Source organism: Macrobrachium nipponense, chromosome 3, assembly GCF_015104395.2.
Source record: "Macrobrachium nipponense isolate FS-2020 chromosome 3, ASM1510439v2, whole genome shotgun sequence".
Lineage (NCBI taxonomy): Eukaryota > Metazoa > Arthropoda > Malacostraca > Decapoda > Palaemonidae > Macrobrachium > Macrobrachium nipponense.
The window spans coordinates 73683353-73704409 of NC_087202.1; the positions used below are offsets into that span (position 1 = coordinate 73683353).

Sequence of the window (21057 nt, forward strand, 5' to 3'; positions counted from 1 at the left end):
AGCTAATACCTTGAAATCCAATGTCCATAAGATCATTTTTCAAATACAAAGAGACCCTTCACCCTCTGATGACCTCGGGAGTCATTTACCTATTTAATTGCCCCAGATGTAACCTGGGGAAATATGTCGGATCCACCCGCAGGTTGTTAAAAGTAAGATTGGATTCTCATCGAGGCGTGAGTTTATCGAACTGGTGTTGAATTATCAAATTCAGAATTCTCTTGCATACGTGAACATGCAAAATATGTAAATTCGATATCAGTTACAAGGATTTTAAAATCATAGGCCGAACTCCTAACGACCAAAACAACTGGCAATTTTGGAATCGCTTTTATTAAACAGCTTGTCCCTCAACCTAAATACTCAGACTACCTCAACACTTCTATACCTCTCGTGATTTAAGTCGAAGCTGATCCTCGCCCGAACTCGGTCTGTGCCCTCAGCACCATTTGGTAAACTCTCTTCCTTTTTATTGTACTGAAGATTTTATGTTGTATGTAAAAAACTTTTTATTCTTTCATTTTATTCCGAGTCTGTTTTTTTAATGTATGTTTCTTTTATTGTATGCTTTGAAAATGGGACTAAACGTCTTGAAACGCCGCAGCTAGATAAACTTTGAAAGGAATGAAGAATTGTCCTTCCCCTTCACACCAAATTGCTGTTTATTGGATTGATAGAGCCCACCCTCAACTTCGCTATATATATATATATATATATATATATATATATATATATATATATATATATATATATATATCTATATATTGATACATGGTATATTTACACACACACACACACACACACACACACACACACACACACATATATATATATATATATATATATATATAGATATATTATATATATATATTATTTATAACAACCATTTTCAGGCTATCAAAACAAAACTATACATTACACAACACTTTCCGGGCGACTTCCTTTTCACGTGAAAAATAAAGTCGATACTTTAAGTTAAAAAAATTACTTACTACAAGTGTCATTCCAGGTAAGGCCTCCCCTTCTCAAGAGATTGCGAGGCAAAAATACAGGTACTACGATATTGTAGGTATTTAAAGATATTTTACACTATAATGTGTTTTATTTTAATGAAGGCTCCCACGTTGTAGCTCTGGTGCCCCTGTTGTTACGTATTGGTTAAGGTAAATATAGTGGACTGTCATTATGAGACAGTCTTCGTGACGCCTTAACTTTAGATTGACCTTCGGCCAAGCCATTACTTAGCCTAGTCTATCTACTTCTGTTCTGTCAGACGTCGTAGTCTTGAGAGAATCGCCAGACTTCATGAACATAATACGCCAAGTGCATAACATCTTCAGGAGCGGTGTAAGTTTTAGGCGAGACGTAAAAAGACAGTTTTGCTGCTTTGAACGATTTTTACCTTTTTATTTCTTTTATTCTTTTCCGAAATCTTCGGTAGGCATATTACCTAACCTGTAGGCTGTTATGCAAGGCTAATGGAAAGTGTTGTTTGAAGAAAGGTTTAAGGAAAGTGTCCGTTCACTGGCATTTTAGTAGATAATTTGTGATTTAGGCTAGGATCATCATCAATTGCGATAATTTCATTGCATCCATTGCAGAAAATCACGTGCTTGTGTTTGTTATGCTTAGCCTTCAGCGAGAACCACCAATTTTTAGGATGGGGTAGATCGCTAATTTTATTTTGGCTTGACAAGTTTTTCAGGTACAATTAGTATTTTACTCTTACCATTGTCGCATTTTGGACTTAAAAATGCCATTTTTATATGTTTAGAAATTGGGTGGGGCTTTGAACACACGTTTCGGACTTCCTATAACTTTCATTCTCAAATGACCAAACCAACCTAACCTAACCTAACTTAAGGTATACAATGTTGTTAGTATTAGTTTAGGTAGTGCATGATATTACTATTTTATAATTTTATAAACATTCCTTAACATTACCCAAATCTGAATGAGAACTGTCATTTGGATGAAGATCCATTTATGTCATTGTACTGTAGTATAGTATGTTAACTCAACCAAGAACACAGCTCCCATTGTAGTCCCTTGAATTGCTGGATATAGGTACTAGTACCTAGCCTAAGGGTAGGGTATAATAGCCCTAAAAGTACTGATTTGCAAACTGAAAGAATATCGGAAACATTCAGAACACACATTCAAACAGAGGAAAATTATATTCAATGTGCTTCACTTTGATATGTATAGCTTCCACAGGCATGTTTCCCTCATCCTATGGCAGGTCCTTGTAGTGTGTTTTCAAAAAAAGGTGCTTCTTATATTCTATAATTGTCTTCTAGTGGTTTCACGTCAGTATCGTAGCTCCTGAAAGTTTGCTTTCTTCATCTATGATCTTCACTTATGGCTGTATTTTGTTGTTCGGGGGAAACAACCGACTGGAGTAGCTGATCCAGTTTTCACCACGTGTGAATCCACCCTCCGAAAAAGTACTTTAACACGTCCTGACACCAGGAATGGGCATCAGTCACGATTCATCGGTGGTGAGAGCAATGGCTTGAGACCTCTACTATCCGTTCGAGTAGTTTTCTGGAAAGTTAGAAATTACGGTCATATTTTAAGATTAAACCAAGGTTAATGAATGTCTAGCCAATCAATGCAGTGCAAACTATACCTCTAGGACGCTTTTGAAATTTTTGCGTAAAACACCAAAAATGTAGAAGATTGACGCCATCTCGATGTTTGGGGAGTCTTGGTGTCAATAAACTTTGAATTCCATGTGCTAACTTTGCACACCACTTGTACCCATAGACGCTGGGGCACTTTCTTCACAACGATCGTCAACAGTGACACTAACCGCCTAGCAGATCCAAGGAAACTACGATTTTTTTTGGTAGAAAGAAGTGTGAACTAGATAATTATTTAAATAAATAGTTAAACAGCAGTATAAGGTCTTGAATTGCATAAATTTTTTTACATATTCATGATTATTAATTTGAAAATATTCGCTGTTGAAAAAGTAACTAGATTCCTGACTCAAATATCAACAGTTTTGCTGTAAACAGTAACCTACGGCATTGTTTGCGCTCTTCTATTGTTCATCAGTTGTTGCAGTTGGTATGTGTTCATCTTCCAAACTGGGTATAAGACTTACACAAAACAGGGGAAAAAAGTGAAATTAGCGTATCTGTTTGTAGTATCTATACATTTTAGAGCATTTTCTCATTATTGCATTACTATGACAACTAGAATTCATGGAAACAGGCAATGATGAAATTTTGCCGTCGTCTGCTTGTCTCTACTTTAGAAGCATCTGTAATTTTTCGGGTTAATTTGGTTGCAAAAAAGGGATAATAGACATAAATTAAAATAAACATTTTGAAGTAACAAAGTAAAGTTAAACAAAATATGAGTAAGGTAAACAGTTAAGGAAATAAAGCTTTGCACCTCATAAACAGTGTAGTCGTGTGCTGCTCGCAACTGTGTTTGTGAAGTGAGCGCTTAGGAACCAGGAACAGCAACGTAGTTCAAGTGCAATTTGGAGTGAATTAAGACCAAAATGTGTAAAATTACAATCAAATAAGCACTGTGAGTTTCAGTTGTGATGGGCAGTAAGGATAAAACCATTGATTACAAGCTAAAATGATTTCGGTTCAAACCACGACCCCGGAATAAGAGTTTCGTACTTTCACTAATATAGCAACGTTGTTTTGTTTTATTGTGCTGATTTACAACTGCAATCTTGAGTAAGATCAGTAAAAATTTCATATATATGCTAATATTGTTCAAATGACGCTGGAAGGACGTGAGATCCATGCTGGTTACGAATGGCACCTCAGCTGGTCGACGCCATATTGGATTAAAAACTGCCTTGAAAACATATTTCACGAAGACTTCACATGCCTATGTTAGTTAGTATGCGCTTTCATATAGTACGTATCAGATTATGTTGACGAAACTTCAATCGTTTGAATGGTATGCTTAAAGATGATGTAATTGTATTTTTGTTTCACCAATTAAATATTGAGTGAATAAGGCTGATCCACCCGATGATGATGGATCCAAGGCGGTGTTTCCCCCTATTCTTGGTGTACAGTGTTCAAATGCTCTCTCCAACTTGACTTGACTTACAATTTGTTCTAGGTACAAATAGCTTATGTGCTTCACTTACATGTCTGATCACAATATTAATTTCAGGTCTAAAGAAACTTAAGTGTTTTCTCAGATATGTTGGTTCACCATATTTTAGTGTTTTAAAGACTGGGAGACCACGGCAATAGGCAAGCCTCGAAAGTATTTGGTTAAAAATTGGTGTTTCATACATTCAACTTACCTGTCAGATATATACATAGCTATAGACTCCGTCGTTCCCGACAGAATTTCAAATTTCGCGGCACTCGCTACAGGTAGGTCAGGTGATCTACCGCCCTGCTCTGGGTGGCAGGACTAGGAACTATTCCCGTTTTCTAATCAGATTCTCTCTGTCGCCGGCGGTATCAACATTGTTGTTACTTCCTCCTGACTAGAATTCGTTTTTCGCAAAGCTTTTGATCATCTCCTCGCTGATAATTTTGGTGACGTACTTGGATCGTTGTTTGGCATTCGCTATCGTGACTGTTTTTTGGACTTGGTTTTTGGAATTCTGAATATGTCTGACTCTAGTGTTAGTTTCAGAGTGTGTGTGAATGAGGGCTGTAAGGTGAGGATTCCGAAAGCTTCGGTAGATCCTCACACTACTTGTAGAGGGTGTAGAATGGCTGAATGCTCGATGAGAATACGTGTGACGAGTGTGAAAGAAATTGAGTGCACAAGAGTGGAAGAATCTAACTTCTTACTTGAAGAAGTTAGAGAAAGATAGAGAGAGGAAGGCGGCTTATAAAACCCGCAGAATGTCTGCTTCTCATGATTTACTATCTAGTTCTGTAGCTTCTTCCTCTGATAATCATGCCCATTCTGTTTCAGCCCGTTCACAAATTGCTAATCCCTCTAGTTCTGCCTTCGGAAATAGCAGAACTTAGAGCTTCCCTTCAGAAAATGCAGGAAAAGGTCGCAGCATTGGAAGGTAAGGAAAGTGAATGTGGTTTCGCTAGTGATATTAGTGTCCCCAGTGTAGTGGAGGGGGCGTCTGGTCGTCTCTGCGACGCTCCCAGGCCTAGACCTCTTCCAAGCTCCCTGGCCCGAGGAGAAGGAATGTCGAAAGCCGTAACGTGGGTTGTGGAGAATCCCCAACGATCAGGCGTCCCTTCGGCAGAATCGGGGCGCCATATCAAATAATGCCAAGGACCTGCTATAGGGAAAAGCGTCCTTCGAGAGTGCTTTTCTTCGTCTAGTTCGCCGTTCTCGAGAAGAGGATGGAAGGAGTCGAAACTTTCCCGTCCGCTGAAGAGGAGTATGAAAGAGCATGAACTCAATTCGAGTCCCGAACGCTTCTCTGAAGAAGGAGCGCCTTCGGTAATTAAGAAGGCGAGAATACATTCAAGACTCTGGGTCCCTGGGAAGGGTGATCCTAGAGCGCCATTCCAGATCTCCCTCTCCTGGTTCGAAAGACTCCTCAACCAGGAGAATATTGATGAATATGCAAGAGCAATTAGCCTCGTTAGTAGGAACTCATTATAAGGAGCCTACTCGTAAGAAGGATGATAGGCTTCCTATTAAAAGATCTAAATACCGATCTCCTGTCGGGCGCGACGCACCCTTCAGGGAGTTGTCGCACAAGCGGCCATCTATGGGAGGAACCGCAATGCGTTAGACAGGAGAGAAGTAAGAAAGGAAGTTCTCCTGTCAAGAGTAGGGCGCCAACCAGAAGCCAGGCTCCGAGTAGGCGCAACGAGCCAGTACCAACATTCAAGATCTTCAATCAAGCGCCAAGAGTTAGCTGAAGAGGAAGATCCTGTTTAGGAGTAGAGCGCTTGTGAGACGGAAAGCGCCTACCGGAATCAATACTCCTAATAAACATCAGACGCATTCTAAGGATCAGGAGTATTTGGAACGACGTGCTCCTACCAGGCGCCAGGAGTCGTCGGGCCTAGATACTCCTCCCAGGCGCCAGAGTATTCTGAAACTGAATACTCCTCCAAGGCGCCAGGAGTATTCCGAAGCCTTATACTCCTCCAGGCGCCAGGAGTACTCTGGACTTAATACTCCTCCCACGGCGCCAGGAGTATTCCGAACTTATACTCCTCCCAGGCGCCAGGAGTATTCTGAGCTTAATACTCCTACCACGCGCCAGGAGTATTCTGAACAAAATGCGCCTACTAGAAGCCAGGAGTATTCGAGGCGCTCTGCGCCTGCCAAGCGCCATGAGTATTCCAAACACTTACTCCTCCCAGGCGAGATACTCCTGCTGTACCCCAGGCGCATTCCTCGTATGAAGAGCCTGACACTCGTAAGAGAGTAAGAGAAGAGTCAGAAGAAGAGGGAGCCTTCTCCTTCCGAGCCTATCAACCCAGAAGATGCCTCGGAGGACGAAATGAAGGAAGGATCTTCTAATTATAAAAGTTCTTTACGTCCCTTCTAATTGGAGGAATTATGGAGACTCTTTGACGCCAGCTGCTCCCCCTTCTCCACGTCTCTGGTTTTTCGAGCACGAAAACACACAAGTCTTCCTCTTTCCTTAAAATGAAGCCTGCTATATCTATGAGGAGGGCTCTCAATCTCTTGACTCCTGGTTCAAAAAGAAGAAGAAGAGTTCGGAAGGACGGTCTTTTGTATGCCTCCCGCTAAACTTACAGGAGGATGAAGGCATTTGGTAACGAAACGGTGAGAGAATATGGATTGTCTCTGTCCGTTTCAGCTGAATCAGACTTCTCGAGTTTGGTGGATTCGTCGAGAAGGCACGCCTTGAATGCAGCGAAGGTAACATGGGGGGCTTTCGGAAACGGACCACCTCCTCAAGGGACTTTTTCACACTTTAGAACGTTTTTAACTTCTTAGATTGGTCCCTTGGGGTTCTGGCCAAGAAATCTCAGGAAAAGGAACAACTCGACCCAGAAACCCTAAATAGCATCCTCGCCTGCATTGATAAGGCTGTTCAGGATGGATCGGCTGAGGTATGCTCCCTCTTTGGTGCAGGAGTTTTAAAGAAGAGGGCGGTTCACAGTGCTTTCCTCACGAAGGCTGTCTCTCCTTCGCAGAGAGCCGCCTTATTGTTTGCGCCTCTCTCTGAACACCTTTTTCCCTCGCAGTTGGTGAAGGATATCGCGCATTCTCTAACTGAAAAGGCCACCCAGGATCTCCTTAGACAATCCTCAAGGAAGAATAGGCCTGTGGCTAGTGAGGAAAGAAAGTGGCTCGCCCAGCTCAGCAACAGCCCTTTCGAGGAGGTCTTCCAACTAGATCGATCGCCAGAAGGAAGTCAACCGAAAAGAGGGGCAGGTCTTCCTTCCGTCCCTTTAAGAAAGGGAAGTGAGAATTCTGTCCTCCAGACACCCGTAGGAGCCAGGCTACATTCTTTTGCGAAAGCCTGGGAAGACATAGGAGCGAATCCTTGGACGATGTCGATTATCAAGAAGGGGTATCGCATCCCATTCAAGGACATTCCTCCCTTGACAATCATCACCGAGGGAATTGTCCGCCGCCAGATACAGGGACCCTGTTCTGATGGATACTCTTCGTCAGATGGTGGAACAGATGTGGGACAAAAGAGCAATAGAGCTAGTGCTGGATTGTCAACTCCCCGGGGTTTTACAATCGCTTGTTTCTTGTAGCAAAGCTCGGGGGGATGGAGACCGGTACTGGACGTAAGTGCGCTGAACAAATTCGTCGAACAACAGAAGTTCAGCATGGAAACGTCTGCTTCAGTCCTTGCAGCACTGCGGCAAGGGGATTGGATGGCGTCCTAGACCTTCAGGACGCATACTTCCACATCCCGATCCACCATTCGTCGAGGAAGTACCTTCGATTTTATGTTCGAAGGAAGAATCTATCAGTTCAGGGCCCTGTGTTTCGGTCTGTCCACGGCTCCTCAAGTCTTCACAGACGTGATGAAAAATGTAGCAAGACACTTTACATTTGAAAGGGATAAACGTCTATCTGTACTGGACGATGGCTCATCAGAGCCAGGTCGCAAAAGCAGTGTTTGGAGGACCTGTCAACAACACTGGAATTGACAAAATCATTGGGATTGATCGTGAACCTCGAGAAGTCTCAGATGATCCCCAGCCAGAACGTGGTTTATCTGGGGATTCAGATGGATTCTCGGGGGGGTTTTCGAGTTTTTCCATCTCAAGAGAGAATAAAGAAAGGCTGTGCCACAGTATCGAACTTTCTAGGGAAAGAGCGCACTTCAGCGAGGGAATGGCTGAGCCTTCTGGGAACCCTTTCCTCGCTCGAACAGTTTCTTTCTCCTAGGAAGATTACATCTTCGACCGCTTCAGTTCTTCCTAAGAAAGAAGTTGGAGTTGGAAGACAGGTCAGCTCTCGGACACGTTTCCAATCTCGGAAGAAATAAAAATCATTTGAAGTGGTGGTTGATTCCGTTAAAGGAAAACAAAGGAGTGTCCCTGCAAGTACGGAACCCAAGCCTGACATTGTTTTCAGACGCCTCGGAGTCGGGCTGGGGGGCAACATTGGGATCCAAAGAAGTGTCAGGCACCTGGTCGGCGGAACAGGTGTCATGGCACATAAATTGCAGGAGCTCTAGCAATTCACCTGGCGCTAAAGAGCTTCGAACACATAGTCAGAGGCAAGTCGTACAGATAAATTCAGACAATACGACAGCTCTGGCTTATGTCAAGAAACAAGGAGGGACGCACTCTTTGCTCTGTACGAGCTGGCAAGAGATCTACTGATTTGGGCGAACCAAAGGAAGGTAGTTCTTCTAACAAGGTTTTGTCTCAATGGGGAGAGGAATGTGAGCGGACAGATTGAGCAGGAGGTTCCAGGTCCTTCCCACAGAATGGACACCCACTCAGAAGTCTGTCAGAGCCTTTGGCTCCTTTGGGGGAGCCTCAAATAGATCTTTTCGCCACATTCCTCTCCAAGAGGTAGAAACATTTTGTGCCCTGGTGGAGGATCCCCGGGCTTATGCAACAGACGCCTTTCTCCTGGACTGGTCAGGATAGACGTTTACGCTTTTCCCCCGTTCAAGATACTGGGGGAAGTAGTCAGAAAATTCGTGGCATCCGAAGGAACCAAGATGACTCTGATTGCTCCGTATTGCCAGCTCAAATTTGGTTCACAGAGGTGATGGAATGGACGGTGGACTTCCCCAGATCTCTTCCAAACAGAATAGATCTGCTCAAACAACCCCACTTCGAGAGGTACCATCAAAATCTACCCGCTCTTGCTCTGACTGCCTTTCGACTATCGAAAGACTTGTCAGAGCGAGAGGTCTCTCAGCAGCAAAACGCAATTGCTAGAGCCCGCAGATCATCTACTAGGCGAGTGTACCAATCGAAGTGGAAGTTTTCAGAAACTGGTGTAGGTCGAAGAAGCTGTCCTCTTCCAGTACCTCTGTGACCAAGAAATTGCAGATTTCCTTCTGTTTCTTAGACAAAAGTCGCATCTCTCGGTACCGACTATTAAGGGGTACAGGAGTATGCTTTCAGCAGTCTTTAGAAACAGGGGATTAGCTCTAACGAATGATAAGGATTTGCACGACCTCATTCGTTCCTTCGAAACATCAAATCACTTGAACCTAAGGTTCCAAGCTGGAACTTAGATGTGGTTCTTAAATTTCTATCATCAGAGGAATTCGAACCACTTCACACTGCTTCGTTTCGTAACATCACTAGAAAGGTGTTTGTTTCTGATGTCTCTTGCAACGGCAAAAAGAGTCAGTGAGTTGCACGCCCTTGAATCAAGAGTTGGCTTCAAAGGAGACTCTGCAATTTGTTCATTTCAGTCCCCTTTTTCTTGCCAAAAATGAACCCCTTCGAATCCTGGGCCCAGGAGCTTCGAAGTGAAAGGACTTTCTAGTTTGGTGGGCAGAGAGGCAGAAAGATCCCTTTGCCCAGTTAGAGCTCTAAATTTTATCTGGACGGAAGAAGCAGTTGGGGGTTCGCAAAAAGGTCTTTGGTGCTCAGTGAAAGACCCCAAGAGAGCAATGTCCAAGAACGCCTTAGCCTTCTTTGTTAGAAGTGTTATCACAGAAGCTCATAAGAATTGTCCAGATGATTCTTTTAATCTTTTGTTAAGAGTGAGAGCCCACGAAGTTAGGGCATCGCAAACCTCTGTGGCGTTCCAAAGAAATATGTCACTCAGAACATTTTGGATCGCAACTCATTGTAGATGCAACGCGTGTTTGCATACCCATTATTTAAAAGACTGTGCGAGTTGACGTAGGATAAAAATGTTTTTTCTTTAGGTCCGTTTTGTGTCAGCCCACAGACGGTTTTGGGTAAAGGAAGAAAGCACCAATCCTTAAATTGTGTACGTAACCCTCTTGTCGGATGTGTTCTCGTGTTTTCGGTGTATGGAGTGTCAGTTGTCGCACAAGCGGCCTTCACTTCGCTTCATTTGAAAATCGAGTGACATCTGACTATTAGAGGGTACAAAAAAATTTGTTATTTTTGTATGTATGAGTTTCGAGTTTGTGGTTTGTTTGCTAAGAGTTTTGGGATAACTCTAGGCAATCTTAGAACTAACACGGGTTAGGATCGGGTGATCGGGATTGGTTGTGTGCTCCTTAAATAAATGCGTGTTGTCATATAAGCGGAGGTGCTCCCATTGACAAACGCCAGTTAGGTTCTGTCGAGTAAGTGGAAGAGACCCCATCGACAGATCCACAAGAACTCTTGGCCACAGATCACTATCTCGCTAAGGCTCTTGAGATGAAGCAGACTCCTGGGCAGTATGCCACGAAGTCTTCCATCTAAGAAGGTAGGAACTAAGGTTTATTTATACCGACAACATATGTTGTTTACATGTCTAGTCGTTAGTTGAGCTGTCTCTTGCCCTCCACCAAAGGGTGTCAATCAGCTATGTATATATCTGACAGGTAAGTTGAATGTATGAAAATGACATTGTTATGATACAATAAAGTTTCATACATACTTACTGGCAGATAATTACAATTTGAAAAGACCACCCAGCCTCCCCGCAGGAGACAGGTGAAAGAGAGAATCTGATTAGAAAACGGGAATATTCCTAGTTCCTGCCACCCAGAGCAGGGGCGGTAGATCACCTGACCTACTGTAGCGAGTGCCGCGAAATTTGAAATTCTGTCGGGAACGACGGAGTCTATAGCTATGTATATCTGCCAGGTAAGTATGTATGAAACTTTATTGTATCATAACAATGTCATTTTTCAGAGTATCTTCATTTAAATATTTTGTAATAAATGCAATGTTTCTAATATGATAGTTACAGGTTTTTACAATATGCAGTTTGGTTTTTCATGAACAATATTATCAGTAATATTCTTAAGTTCATTGCTGCCACAGTGTTTATAGGATGTGCACCAATAGATATTCTTTGAAGTGTGTATATTCTCGTAGTGCACTATCAGATCCAAATAGCATACACTCAGTTTTTGTCTTCCTAAGTTTTAATTTCTTTGCTTACTCCCATTTCTTTATCTTTCATTATTGCATCAATTTTATTAGTGACATCTTCTACCATTTCAAGAGGAAAATATCATCAAGCATACAGTTTATATACCATAACCTTGTGCTTGTTTAGAATTTTAGACAATTCAATTGTGTAAATGCCAAATAACAGTGGACAAAGTAAAAATTGCATTAATTGTGTCAAATAAAACAATACACCAAATGAAAAATTGATTATTTCACTCATACCCAAAGGTAAAAATTAGCAAAAAGTAACCAAGGGCATGGTTCCATGCTATGTAGGATAAGACATTTGCATACCTGGACCTGTGCCAAGACTTATTTGGAACCATCCCGTAGGGTGGGTTAGTGTTGTCAGTGTACTCATGCTGTGCACTGTAGGATTACTTAAAGTTCTTTGTATCGTGCCTTCAGCCCCTAGCTGCACCTATTTTTGTTCCTTGTATTGCACCTCCTTTCACATTCACTTTTTTCCGTCTTACTCATCCCCTATCCTAACAATTAATTCATAGTGCAACTGCTAGGCTTTCCTCCTGTTACAAAACTTTCAAACCTTTTACTGTCAATTTTTTTATATGTGACTTACCCGAATTATATAGCTAGCTTTCTGCTCTTAGCTATATAATTACGGGGTAAGGGTATATACAAAATCTAATTTTATTATATAAATATCATTTCTGTTTCAGCGCTGATGACCTGATAGGTCCCAGTGCTTGGCCTTTGGCCTAAATTCTATATTCAATTCAATTTGGTTTAAACACCATGTGTACAGCAGGTTAAAGTACAGTATTGGAATACTCCTCTAATTTAACCTGACTATCAGGTAAATCGTTCATACCAAACTAAACTTTTTATGCACTGGACAGTTCTATAGTTGCAAGGATGCCCACCATTTAGGCCTATACTACATTGATTTACACTATTTCACTAACTTTGTTTAAGTCTGACAGGTTGAAACCTGTAATTCATCTGTGTTTTTTTCATATCTTTAAAAGCACACACAACAACTTTTCCTTTCTCAGGAACCTTAACTAAGGGGTTACAAACCAGTCGGTTAAGGTTAAAACTCCTGGCACTTGGCAATCGGTTTTCAGCTGGCGCTAAGAATATCTATCCTATTTTTTAAAGACCAAAGGTTTTGTTAGCTATGAAAAAAATACAAATTGATTAAGAATTTGTCTTTTTTTTTTTTTTTTTTTTTTTTTTTTTTTTTTGCCAAGCAGTGGTAAATTTTTTACCAGGCTAACAACCATAGTCTTCTTTTTTATTTAAGAAGTATGTATTGATGTCAGTTTGGTTTTAATGGCAGTTTACTTGGGTGCTCCAAATAATGTTCGCAAGCTTTTATCTTATGGATAGTGGTTAGATTCATTTCATTAGGTCCATGGTAACAACAAGGCAAGTGACCTCTGCTTCAGTTAAAGTTCGTGTTTGCAAAATTTTATTGTCATCATCACCTAAGTCCCTCACGTTATTACCTATTACGGCATATAGCAAAATGTAGTGAGACTTTTTAAGATTAGTACTGTCTTCAGCTACATTAATCACTTTGATGATTCCTCAATTGTATAGAATAAAACATCTTAGTTACTTCAGTTTTCATGCTTCAACCCCATGACATAGATTGCTTTTCCATTTTGAGTAATGGGCTCAATTGCTTATCCCAGTCCCAGCTCTCAAACGGATCATACAATTCTTAATCAGTTAAAGTAGTATTTAGTGTGTAATGGCTCAATTCTTCAATGCAAATGCTATCTCAGGCTAATTATAAGTAGTACAACACATGAAGGGTTGGTAATGTAATTAATGTAAATTTTAGGAAGGTATTTTTTTTTTTATTGTACAAAACAAAAATTATAATAGTACAGTCTACATTCCTTACCTTTTAGCTCATACCTCAGACAGCTTTGAGACTGAAACAATTAAATCTTCTGGAGATTATTATTTGCAAGGTTGCTGACTAACTGTTATTATCTCTTGAACTAGGAGTGAAGTATCTGGTTTTTGCTAACCATAAAATTAGGCGAATTATAATTATTAATGGGTTTTTATGAAATTTTTTAAATTATTTTTAAAGATTATATTTTATTACAGGCTGACCTTGGTGTTAGAACAATGCCTCTCTACGAACCACAGGTGGCCACTAAAAAGGCCACTTTTGGAATGGCATGATTTTGGTTTCCAGAGGCCCAGTTTGGCGCAGCCCCTGGTGTCGTAAGAACCAGATAGGCTATGCTGGTGGGTCCAAGGTTAACCCAACTTATCGTAACTTGTTAGTACACTGTCTAAAACTTTTGGTTTCATAAATATATGTGAACTGTAGGCATCATTAATGCTTTTTTGCAGCATCCCTTTGGCCCCTAGCTGCAGCCCATTTCATTCTTTTACTGTACCTCCATGCATATAATCTTTCTTCCATCTTACTACCCACCCTCTCCTAACTATTATTTCATGTGCAACTGCAAGGTTTTCCTCCTGTTACAGCTTTTAAACCTACCTATTCTCAATTTCCTTTTCAGCATTGAATGGCCCCCTAGTTCAGTCCCTGGTTATTGGTAACCTCAGTTATCAGTGTTCCAGTTTTATGGCACTTGCCTAGTGCTGAAAATAGTTGATTTCATACATTCAACTTACCTGTCAGATATATACATAGCTATCGACTCCGTCGTCCCCGACAGAAATTCAAATTTCGCGGCACTCGCTACAGGTAGGTCAGGTGATCTACCGCCCTGCTCTGGGTGGCAGGACTAGGAACTATTCCCGTTTTCTAATCAGATTCTCTCTGTCGCCGGTGGTATCAACATTGTTGTTACTTCCTCCTGACTAGAATTCGTTTTTCGCAACGCTTTTGATCATCTCTCGCTGATATTTGGTGACGTACTTGGATCGTTGTTTGGCATTCGCTATCGTGGACTGTTTTTTGGACTTGGTTTTTGGAATTCGTGAATATGTCTGACTCTAGTGTTAGTTTTCAGAGTGTGTGTGAATGAGGGCTGTAAGGTGAGGATTCCGAAAGCTTCGGTAGATCCTCATACTACTTGTAGTGGTTGTAGAATGGTTGAATGCTCGATTGAGAATACGTGTAACGAGTGTGAGAAATTTGTGCACAATAGTGGAAGAATCTAACTTCTTACTTGAAGAAGTTAGAGAAAGATAGAGAGAGGAAGGCAGCTTATAAACCCGCAGAATGTCTACATCTCATGATTTACTGTCTAGTTCTGTAGCTTCTTCCTCTGATAATCATGCCCATTCTGTTTCAGCCCGTTCACAAATTGCTAATCCCTCTAGTTCTGCTTCGGAAATAGCGGAACTCAGAGCTTCCCTTCAGAAAATGCAGGAAAAAATGGCAGCATTGGAAGGTAAGGAAAGTGAATGTGGTTTCGCTAGTGATATTAGTGTCCCCAGTGTAGTGGAGGGGGCGTCTGGTCGTCTCTGCGACGCTCCCAGGCCTAGACCTCTTCCAAGCTCCCTGGCCCGGAGGAGAAGGAAAGTCGAAAGCCGTACGGGGTTGTGGAGAATACCCCAACGATCAGGCGTCCCTTCGGCAGAATCGATCATATCACAAACTGCCAAGGACCGTATAGGAAAAGCGTCCTTCGAGAGTGCTTTTCGTCTTCTAGTTCGCCCTCTCCGAGAAGAGGATGGAAGGAGTCGAAACTTTCCCGTCCGCTGAGAGGAGTATGAAAGAACATGAACTCAATTCTAGTCCCGAGCGCTTCTCTGAAGAAGGAGCGCCTTCGGTAATAAAGAAGGCTAGAATACATTCAGACTCTGGGTCTGGAAGAGATCCTAGAGCGCCTTCCAGATCTCCCTCTCCTGATTCGAAAGATTCCTCAACCAGGAAAATTTTAATGAATATGCAAGAACAATTAGCCTCGTTAGTAGGAGCTCTATATAAGGAGCCTACTCGTAAGAAGGATGATAGGCTTCCTATTAAAAGATCTAAATACCGATCTCCTGTCGGGCGCGACGCACCCTTCAGGGGAGTTGTCGCACAAGCGGCCATCTCTGGGGGGAGCAATGCGTTAGACAGGAGAGAAGTAAGAAAGGAAGTTACTCCTGTCAAGAGTGCGGCTCCAACCAGGAGCCAGGCTCCGAGTAGGCGCAAAGAGCCAGAGTATGCAGTACAACATTCAAGATCTTCAACCAAGCGCCAAGAGTTAATTGAAGAGGAAGATCCTGTTAGGAGTAGAGCGCTTTGTTAAACGGAAATAAAGCGCCTACCGGGATCAATACTCCTACTAAACATCCAGACGCATTCCAAGGATCAGGAGTATTTGGAGCGACGTACTCCTGCCAGGCGCCAGGAGTCTTCGGACCTCGATAACTCCTCCCTAAGGCCGGCCAGGAGTATTCTTGAACTTAATACTCCTCCCAGGCCAGGGCCCAGGAGTAATTCCAGAACCTTATACTCCCTCCCAGGCGCCCGACAGGAGTAGTTCTGAACCTTAATACTCCTACCCAGGCCGCAGTAGTATTCGGTTTAAGGAACAATGATGCGCCTACTAGAAGCCAGGAGTATTCGAGGCGCGCTGCGCCTGCCAAGCGCCAGGAGTATTCCAACACGTTACTCCTGCCAGGCGAGAATACTCCTGCTGTACACCAGGCGCATTTTTTCCTTGTATGAAGAGCCTGAGTCATCCAACCGCGTCAATCTTTTAGCAAAGAGAGTGTAACTCTTAGCCCCTCTTCAATTAGGAGTGCTTCTTCAGAAGAAAGAGAGTAAGGGAAGAAACAGAAGAAAGAAGGGAGCCTTCTCCTTCCGAGCCTATGAACCCAGAAGATGCCTCGGAGGATGAAATGAAGGAAGGATCTTCTAATTACAAAGTTCTTTCGTCCCTTCTCTTGAAGAATTTGGAGACTCGTTAACGCCAGCCGCTCCTCCTTCTCCACGCTCTCTGTTCTCGAGCACGAAAACACACAAGTCTTCCTCTTTCCTAAAAATGAAGCCTGCTATATCTATGAGGAGGGCGCTTCAATCTCTTGACTCCTGGTTCAAGAAGAAGAAGGAGTTAGGAAGGACGGTCTTTTGTATGCCTCCCGCTAAACTTACAGGGAGGAGAGGCATTTGGTACGAAACGGGAGAAAATATGGGATTGGCCTTGTCCGTTTCAGCTGAGTCAGACTTCTCGAGTTTAGTAGATTCATCGAGAAGACACGCCTTGAATGCAGCAAAAGTAACATGGGGGCTTTCGGAAACGGACACACCTCCTCAAAGGGCTTTTTCACAACTTTAGAAGTTTTTAACTTCTTAGATTGTCCCTTGGGGTTCTGGCCAAGAAATCTCATGAAAACGGAACAACTGGACCCAGAAACCCTAAATAGCATCCTCACATGCATTGATAAGGCTGTTCAGGATGGATCGGCTGAAGTATGCTCCCTCTTTGGTGCAGGAGTTTTTAAGAAGAGTCGGTTCACAGTGCTTTCCTCACGAAGGCCGTCTCTCCTTCGCAAAGAGCCGCCTTATTGTTTGCGCCTCAGAACACCTTTTTCCCACCTCGCAGTTGGTGAAGGATATTCGGCATTCTCTGACTGAAAAGGCCACCCAGGATCTCCTTAGACAATCCTCAAGGAAAAATAGGCCTGTGGCCAGTGAGGAAAAGTAAGTGGCTCGTCCAGCTCAGCAGCAGCCCTTTCGAGGAGGCCTTCCAGCTAGATCTATCGCCAGAAGGAAGTCAACCGAAAAGAGGGGCAGGTCTTTCCTTCCGTCCCTTTTAAGAAAGGAAAGTGAGAATTCTGTCCTCCAGACCCTGATAGGAGCCAGGTTATATTCCTTTGCGAAAGCCTGGAACGCATAGGAGTGAAATCCTTGGACGATGTCGATCATCAAGAAGGGTTATCTCATCCCATTTAAAGGACATTCCTCCTTGACAAACATCACCGAGGGAATTGTCCGCCAGATACAGGGACCTGTTCTGATGGATACTCTTCGTCAAATGGTGGAACAGATGTGGGACAAAAGAGCAATAGAGCTAGTGCTGGATTGCAGCTCCCCGGGGTTTTACGATCGCTTGTTTTCTTGTAGCAAAAGCCTCGGGGGGATGGAGACCGGTACTGGATGTAAGTGCGCTGAACAAATTCGTAGAACAACAGAAGTTCAGCATGGAAACGTCTGCTTCAGTCTTGCAGCACTGCGGCAAGGAGATTGGATGGAGGCGTCCCTAGACCTTCAGGAACGCATATTTCCACATCCCGATCCTCCATTCGTCGAGGAAGTACCTTCGATTTATGTTCGAGGGAAGAATCTATCAATTCAGGGCCCTGTGTTTCGGCCTTCCACGGCTCCTCAAGTCTTCACGGACGTGATGAAAAATGTAGCAAGACATTTACATTTTGAAAGGGATAAACGTCTCCCTGTACCTGGACGACTGGCTCATCAGAGCCAGGTCTCAAAAGCAGTGTTTTGGAGGACCTGTCAACAACACTGGAATTGACAAAATCATTGGGATTGATCGTGAACCTCGAGAAGTCCTCAGATGATCCCCAGCCAGAACGTGGTTTATCTGGGGATTCAGATGGATTCTCGGGTTTCGAGTTTTTCCTCTCAAGAGAGAATAAAGAAAGGCTGTGCCACAGTATCGAACTTCTTAGGGAAAGAGCGCACTTCAGCGAGGGAAGGTGGCTGAGCCTTCTGGGGACCCTTTCCTCGCTCGAACAGTTCTTTCTCCTAGGAGACTACATCTTCGTCCGCTTCAGTTCTTCCTGAGAAGAAGTTGGAGTTGGAAGACAGGACAGCTCTCGGACACGTTTTCCAATCTCGGAGGAAATAAAAAATACATTTAAAGTGGTGGTTGATTCCCTTAAAAGAAAACAAAGGAGTGTCCCTGCAAGTACGGAACCCAAGCCTGACATTGTTCTCAGTCGCCTCGGAGTCGGGCTGGGGTGCAACATTGGGATCAAAGAAGTGTCAGGCACCTGGTCGGCAGAACAGGTGTCATGGCACATAATTGCAAGGAGCTTTTAGCAATTCACCTTGCCGCTAAAGAGCTTCGAACACATAGTCAGAGCAAGGTCGTACAGATAAACTCAGACAATACGACAGCTCTGCTTATGTCAAGAAACAAGGAGGGGACGCACTCTTTCGCTCTGTACGAGCTGGCAAGAGATCTGTTGATTTGGGCGAACCAAAGGAAGGTAGTTCTTCTAACGAGGTTTGTCCAAGGGGAGAGAATGTGAGAGCGGATAGACTGAGCAGGAGGTTCCAGGTCCTTCCCACAGAATGGACACTCCACTCAGAAGTCTGTCAGAGCCTTTGGCTCCTTTGGGGGAAGCCTCAATAGATCTTTTCGCCACATTCCTCTCCAAAAGGATAGACACATTTTGTGCCCTGGTGGAAGATCCCCGGCTTATGCAACAGACGCCTTCCCTCCTGGACTGGTCAGGGATAGACTTTACGCTTTTTCCCCCGTTCAAGATACTGGGGGAAGTAGTCAGAAAATTCGTGGCATCCGAAGGAACCAAAATGACTCTGATTGCTCCGTATTGGCCAGCTCAAATTTGGTTCACAGAGGTGATGGAGTGGACAGTGGACTTCCCCAGATCTCTTCCAAACAGAATAGATCTGCTCAAACACCCCACTTCGAGAGGTACCATCAAAATCTACCCGTCTTGCTCTGACTGCCTTTCGGACTATCAGAAAGACTTGTCAGAGCGAGAGGGTGTTTCTCGCCAGGCAGCAAGCGCAATTGCTAGAGCCCCGCAGATCATCTACTAGGCGAGTGTACCAATCGAAGTGGGAAGTTTTCAGAAGCTGGTGCAGGTCGAAGAAGCTGTCCTCTTCCAGTACCTCTGTGACCGAAATTGCGGATTTCCTTCTGTTTCTTAGAGAAAGTCGCATCTCTCTGTACCGATATTAAGGGGTACAGAGTATGCTGTCAGCAGTCTTTAGAAACAAGGGATTAGATCTAACGAATGATAAGGATTTGCAACGACCTCATTCGTTCCTTCGAAATATCAAAGTCACTTGAACCTAAGGTTCCAAGCTGGAACTTAGATGTGGTTCTTAAATTTCTATCCTCAGAAGAATTCGAACCACTACACACTGCTTCTTTTCGTAATATCACTAGAAAGTGTTTGTTTCTGATGTCTCTTGCAAACGGCAAAAAGGGTCAGTGAGTTGCACGCCCTTGAATCAAGAGTTGGCTTCAAAGGAGACTCTGCAATTTGTTCATTTCAGTCTCTCTCTCTTGCCAAAAACGAAAACCCTTCGAATCCTGGCCCAGGAGCTTCGAAGTGAAAGGACTTTCTAGTTTGGTGGGCAGAGAGGCAGAAAGATCCCTTTGCCCAGTTAGAGCTCTAAAATTTTCTCTGGACAGGAAGAAGCAGTTGGGGGGTTCGCAAAAAGGTCTTTGGTGCTCAGTAAAGACCCCAAGAGAGCAATGTCCAAGAACGCCTTAGCCTTCTTTGTTAGAAGTTGTTATTATGGAAGCTCATAAGAATTGTCCCAGATGATTCTTTGAATCTTTTAAGAGTGAGAGCCCACGAAGTTAGGGCAATCGCAACCTCTGTGGCGTTCCAAAGAAATATGTCACTCAAAACATTTTGGACGCAACTTATTGGAGATGCAAACTCCGTGTTTGCATCTCATTATTTAAAAGACGTGCGAGTTACGTATGAGAAATGTTTTTCTTTAGGTCCGTTGTGTCAGCACAGACGGTTCTGGGTAAAGGAGAGAGCACCGATCCTAAATTGTGTACGTAACCCTCTTGTCGGATGTGTTCTCGTGTTTCCGGTGCATGGGAGTGTCAGTTGTCGCACGAGCGGCCTTCACTTCGCTTCATTTGGAAATCGGAGTGACAGCTGACTATTAGAGGGTACAAATTTTTATTTTTGTATGTATGAGTTTCGAGTTTGTGGTTGTTTGCTAAGAGTTTGGGGATAACTCTGGGCAATCTTAGAACTAACACGGGTTAGGATCGGGTGATCGGGATTGGTTGTGTGCTCCTTAAATAAAGGCGTGTTGTCATATAACGGGGATGTGCTCCCATTGACAAACGCCAGTTAGGTTCTGTCGAGTAAGTGGAAGAGACCCCATCGACAGATCCACAAGAACTCTTGGCCACAGATCACTATCTCGCTAAGGCTCTTGAGATGAAGCAGACTCCTGGGCAGTCGCCACGAAGTCTTCCATCTAATAAGGTAGGACTAAGGTTTATTTATACCTACAACATATGTTGTTTACCTGTCTAGTCAGTTAGTTAGCTGTCTCTTGCCCTCCACCAAGGGGGTGTCAATCAGCTATGTATATATCTGACAGGTAAGTTGAATGTATGAAAATGATATTGTTATGATACAATAAAGTTTCATACATACTTACCCACTGGCAAATATCTATACAATTGGAAGACCCCCCAGACCTCCCCACCCGCAGGAGACAGGTGAAGAGAGAATCTGATTAGAAAACGGGAATAGTTCCTAGTCCTGCCACCCGAGCAGGGTGGTAGATCACCTGACCTACCTGTAGCGAGTGCCGCGAAATTTGAATTTCTGTCGGGGACGACGGAGCTATGTATATATCTGCCAGGTAAGTATGTATGAAAACTTTATTGTATCATAACAATATCCATTTTTCAGCGTCGAAATGCGCTGA

The 21057-nt window shown here is 43.2% G+C and overlaps 1 protein-coding gene across 6 annotated transcripts in view; it reads left to right on the forward strand.

The window, feature by feature from the left end:
• The first annotated feature begins 426 nt into the window (after positions 1–426).
• The window catches only part of LOC135221814 (transmembrane protein 11, mitochondrial-like), a 133885-nt gene continuing 113254 nt past the window's right edge, over positions 427–21057 (forward strand). The window contains exons 1-2 of one of the 6 annotated variants that reach the window (XM_064259703.1): positions 427–452; positions 13563–13740. In XM_064259703.1, coding sequence (XP_064115773.1) covers positions 13637–13740 — 104 coding nt within the window. In that variant the 5' untranslated portion in view covers positions 427–452; positions 13563–13636. The other 5 variants (XM_064259699.1, XM_064259701.1, XM_064259700.1 and 2 more) reach the window with 5 other exon arrangements.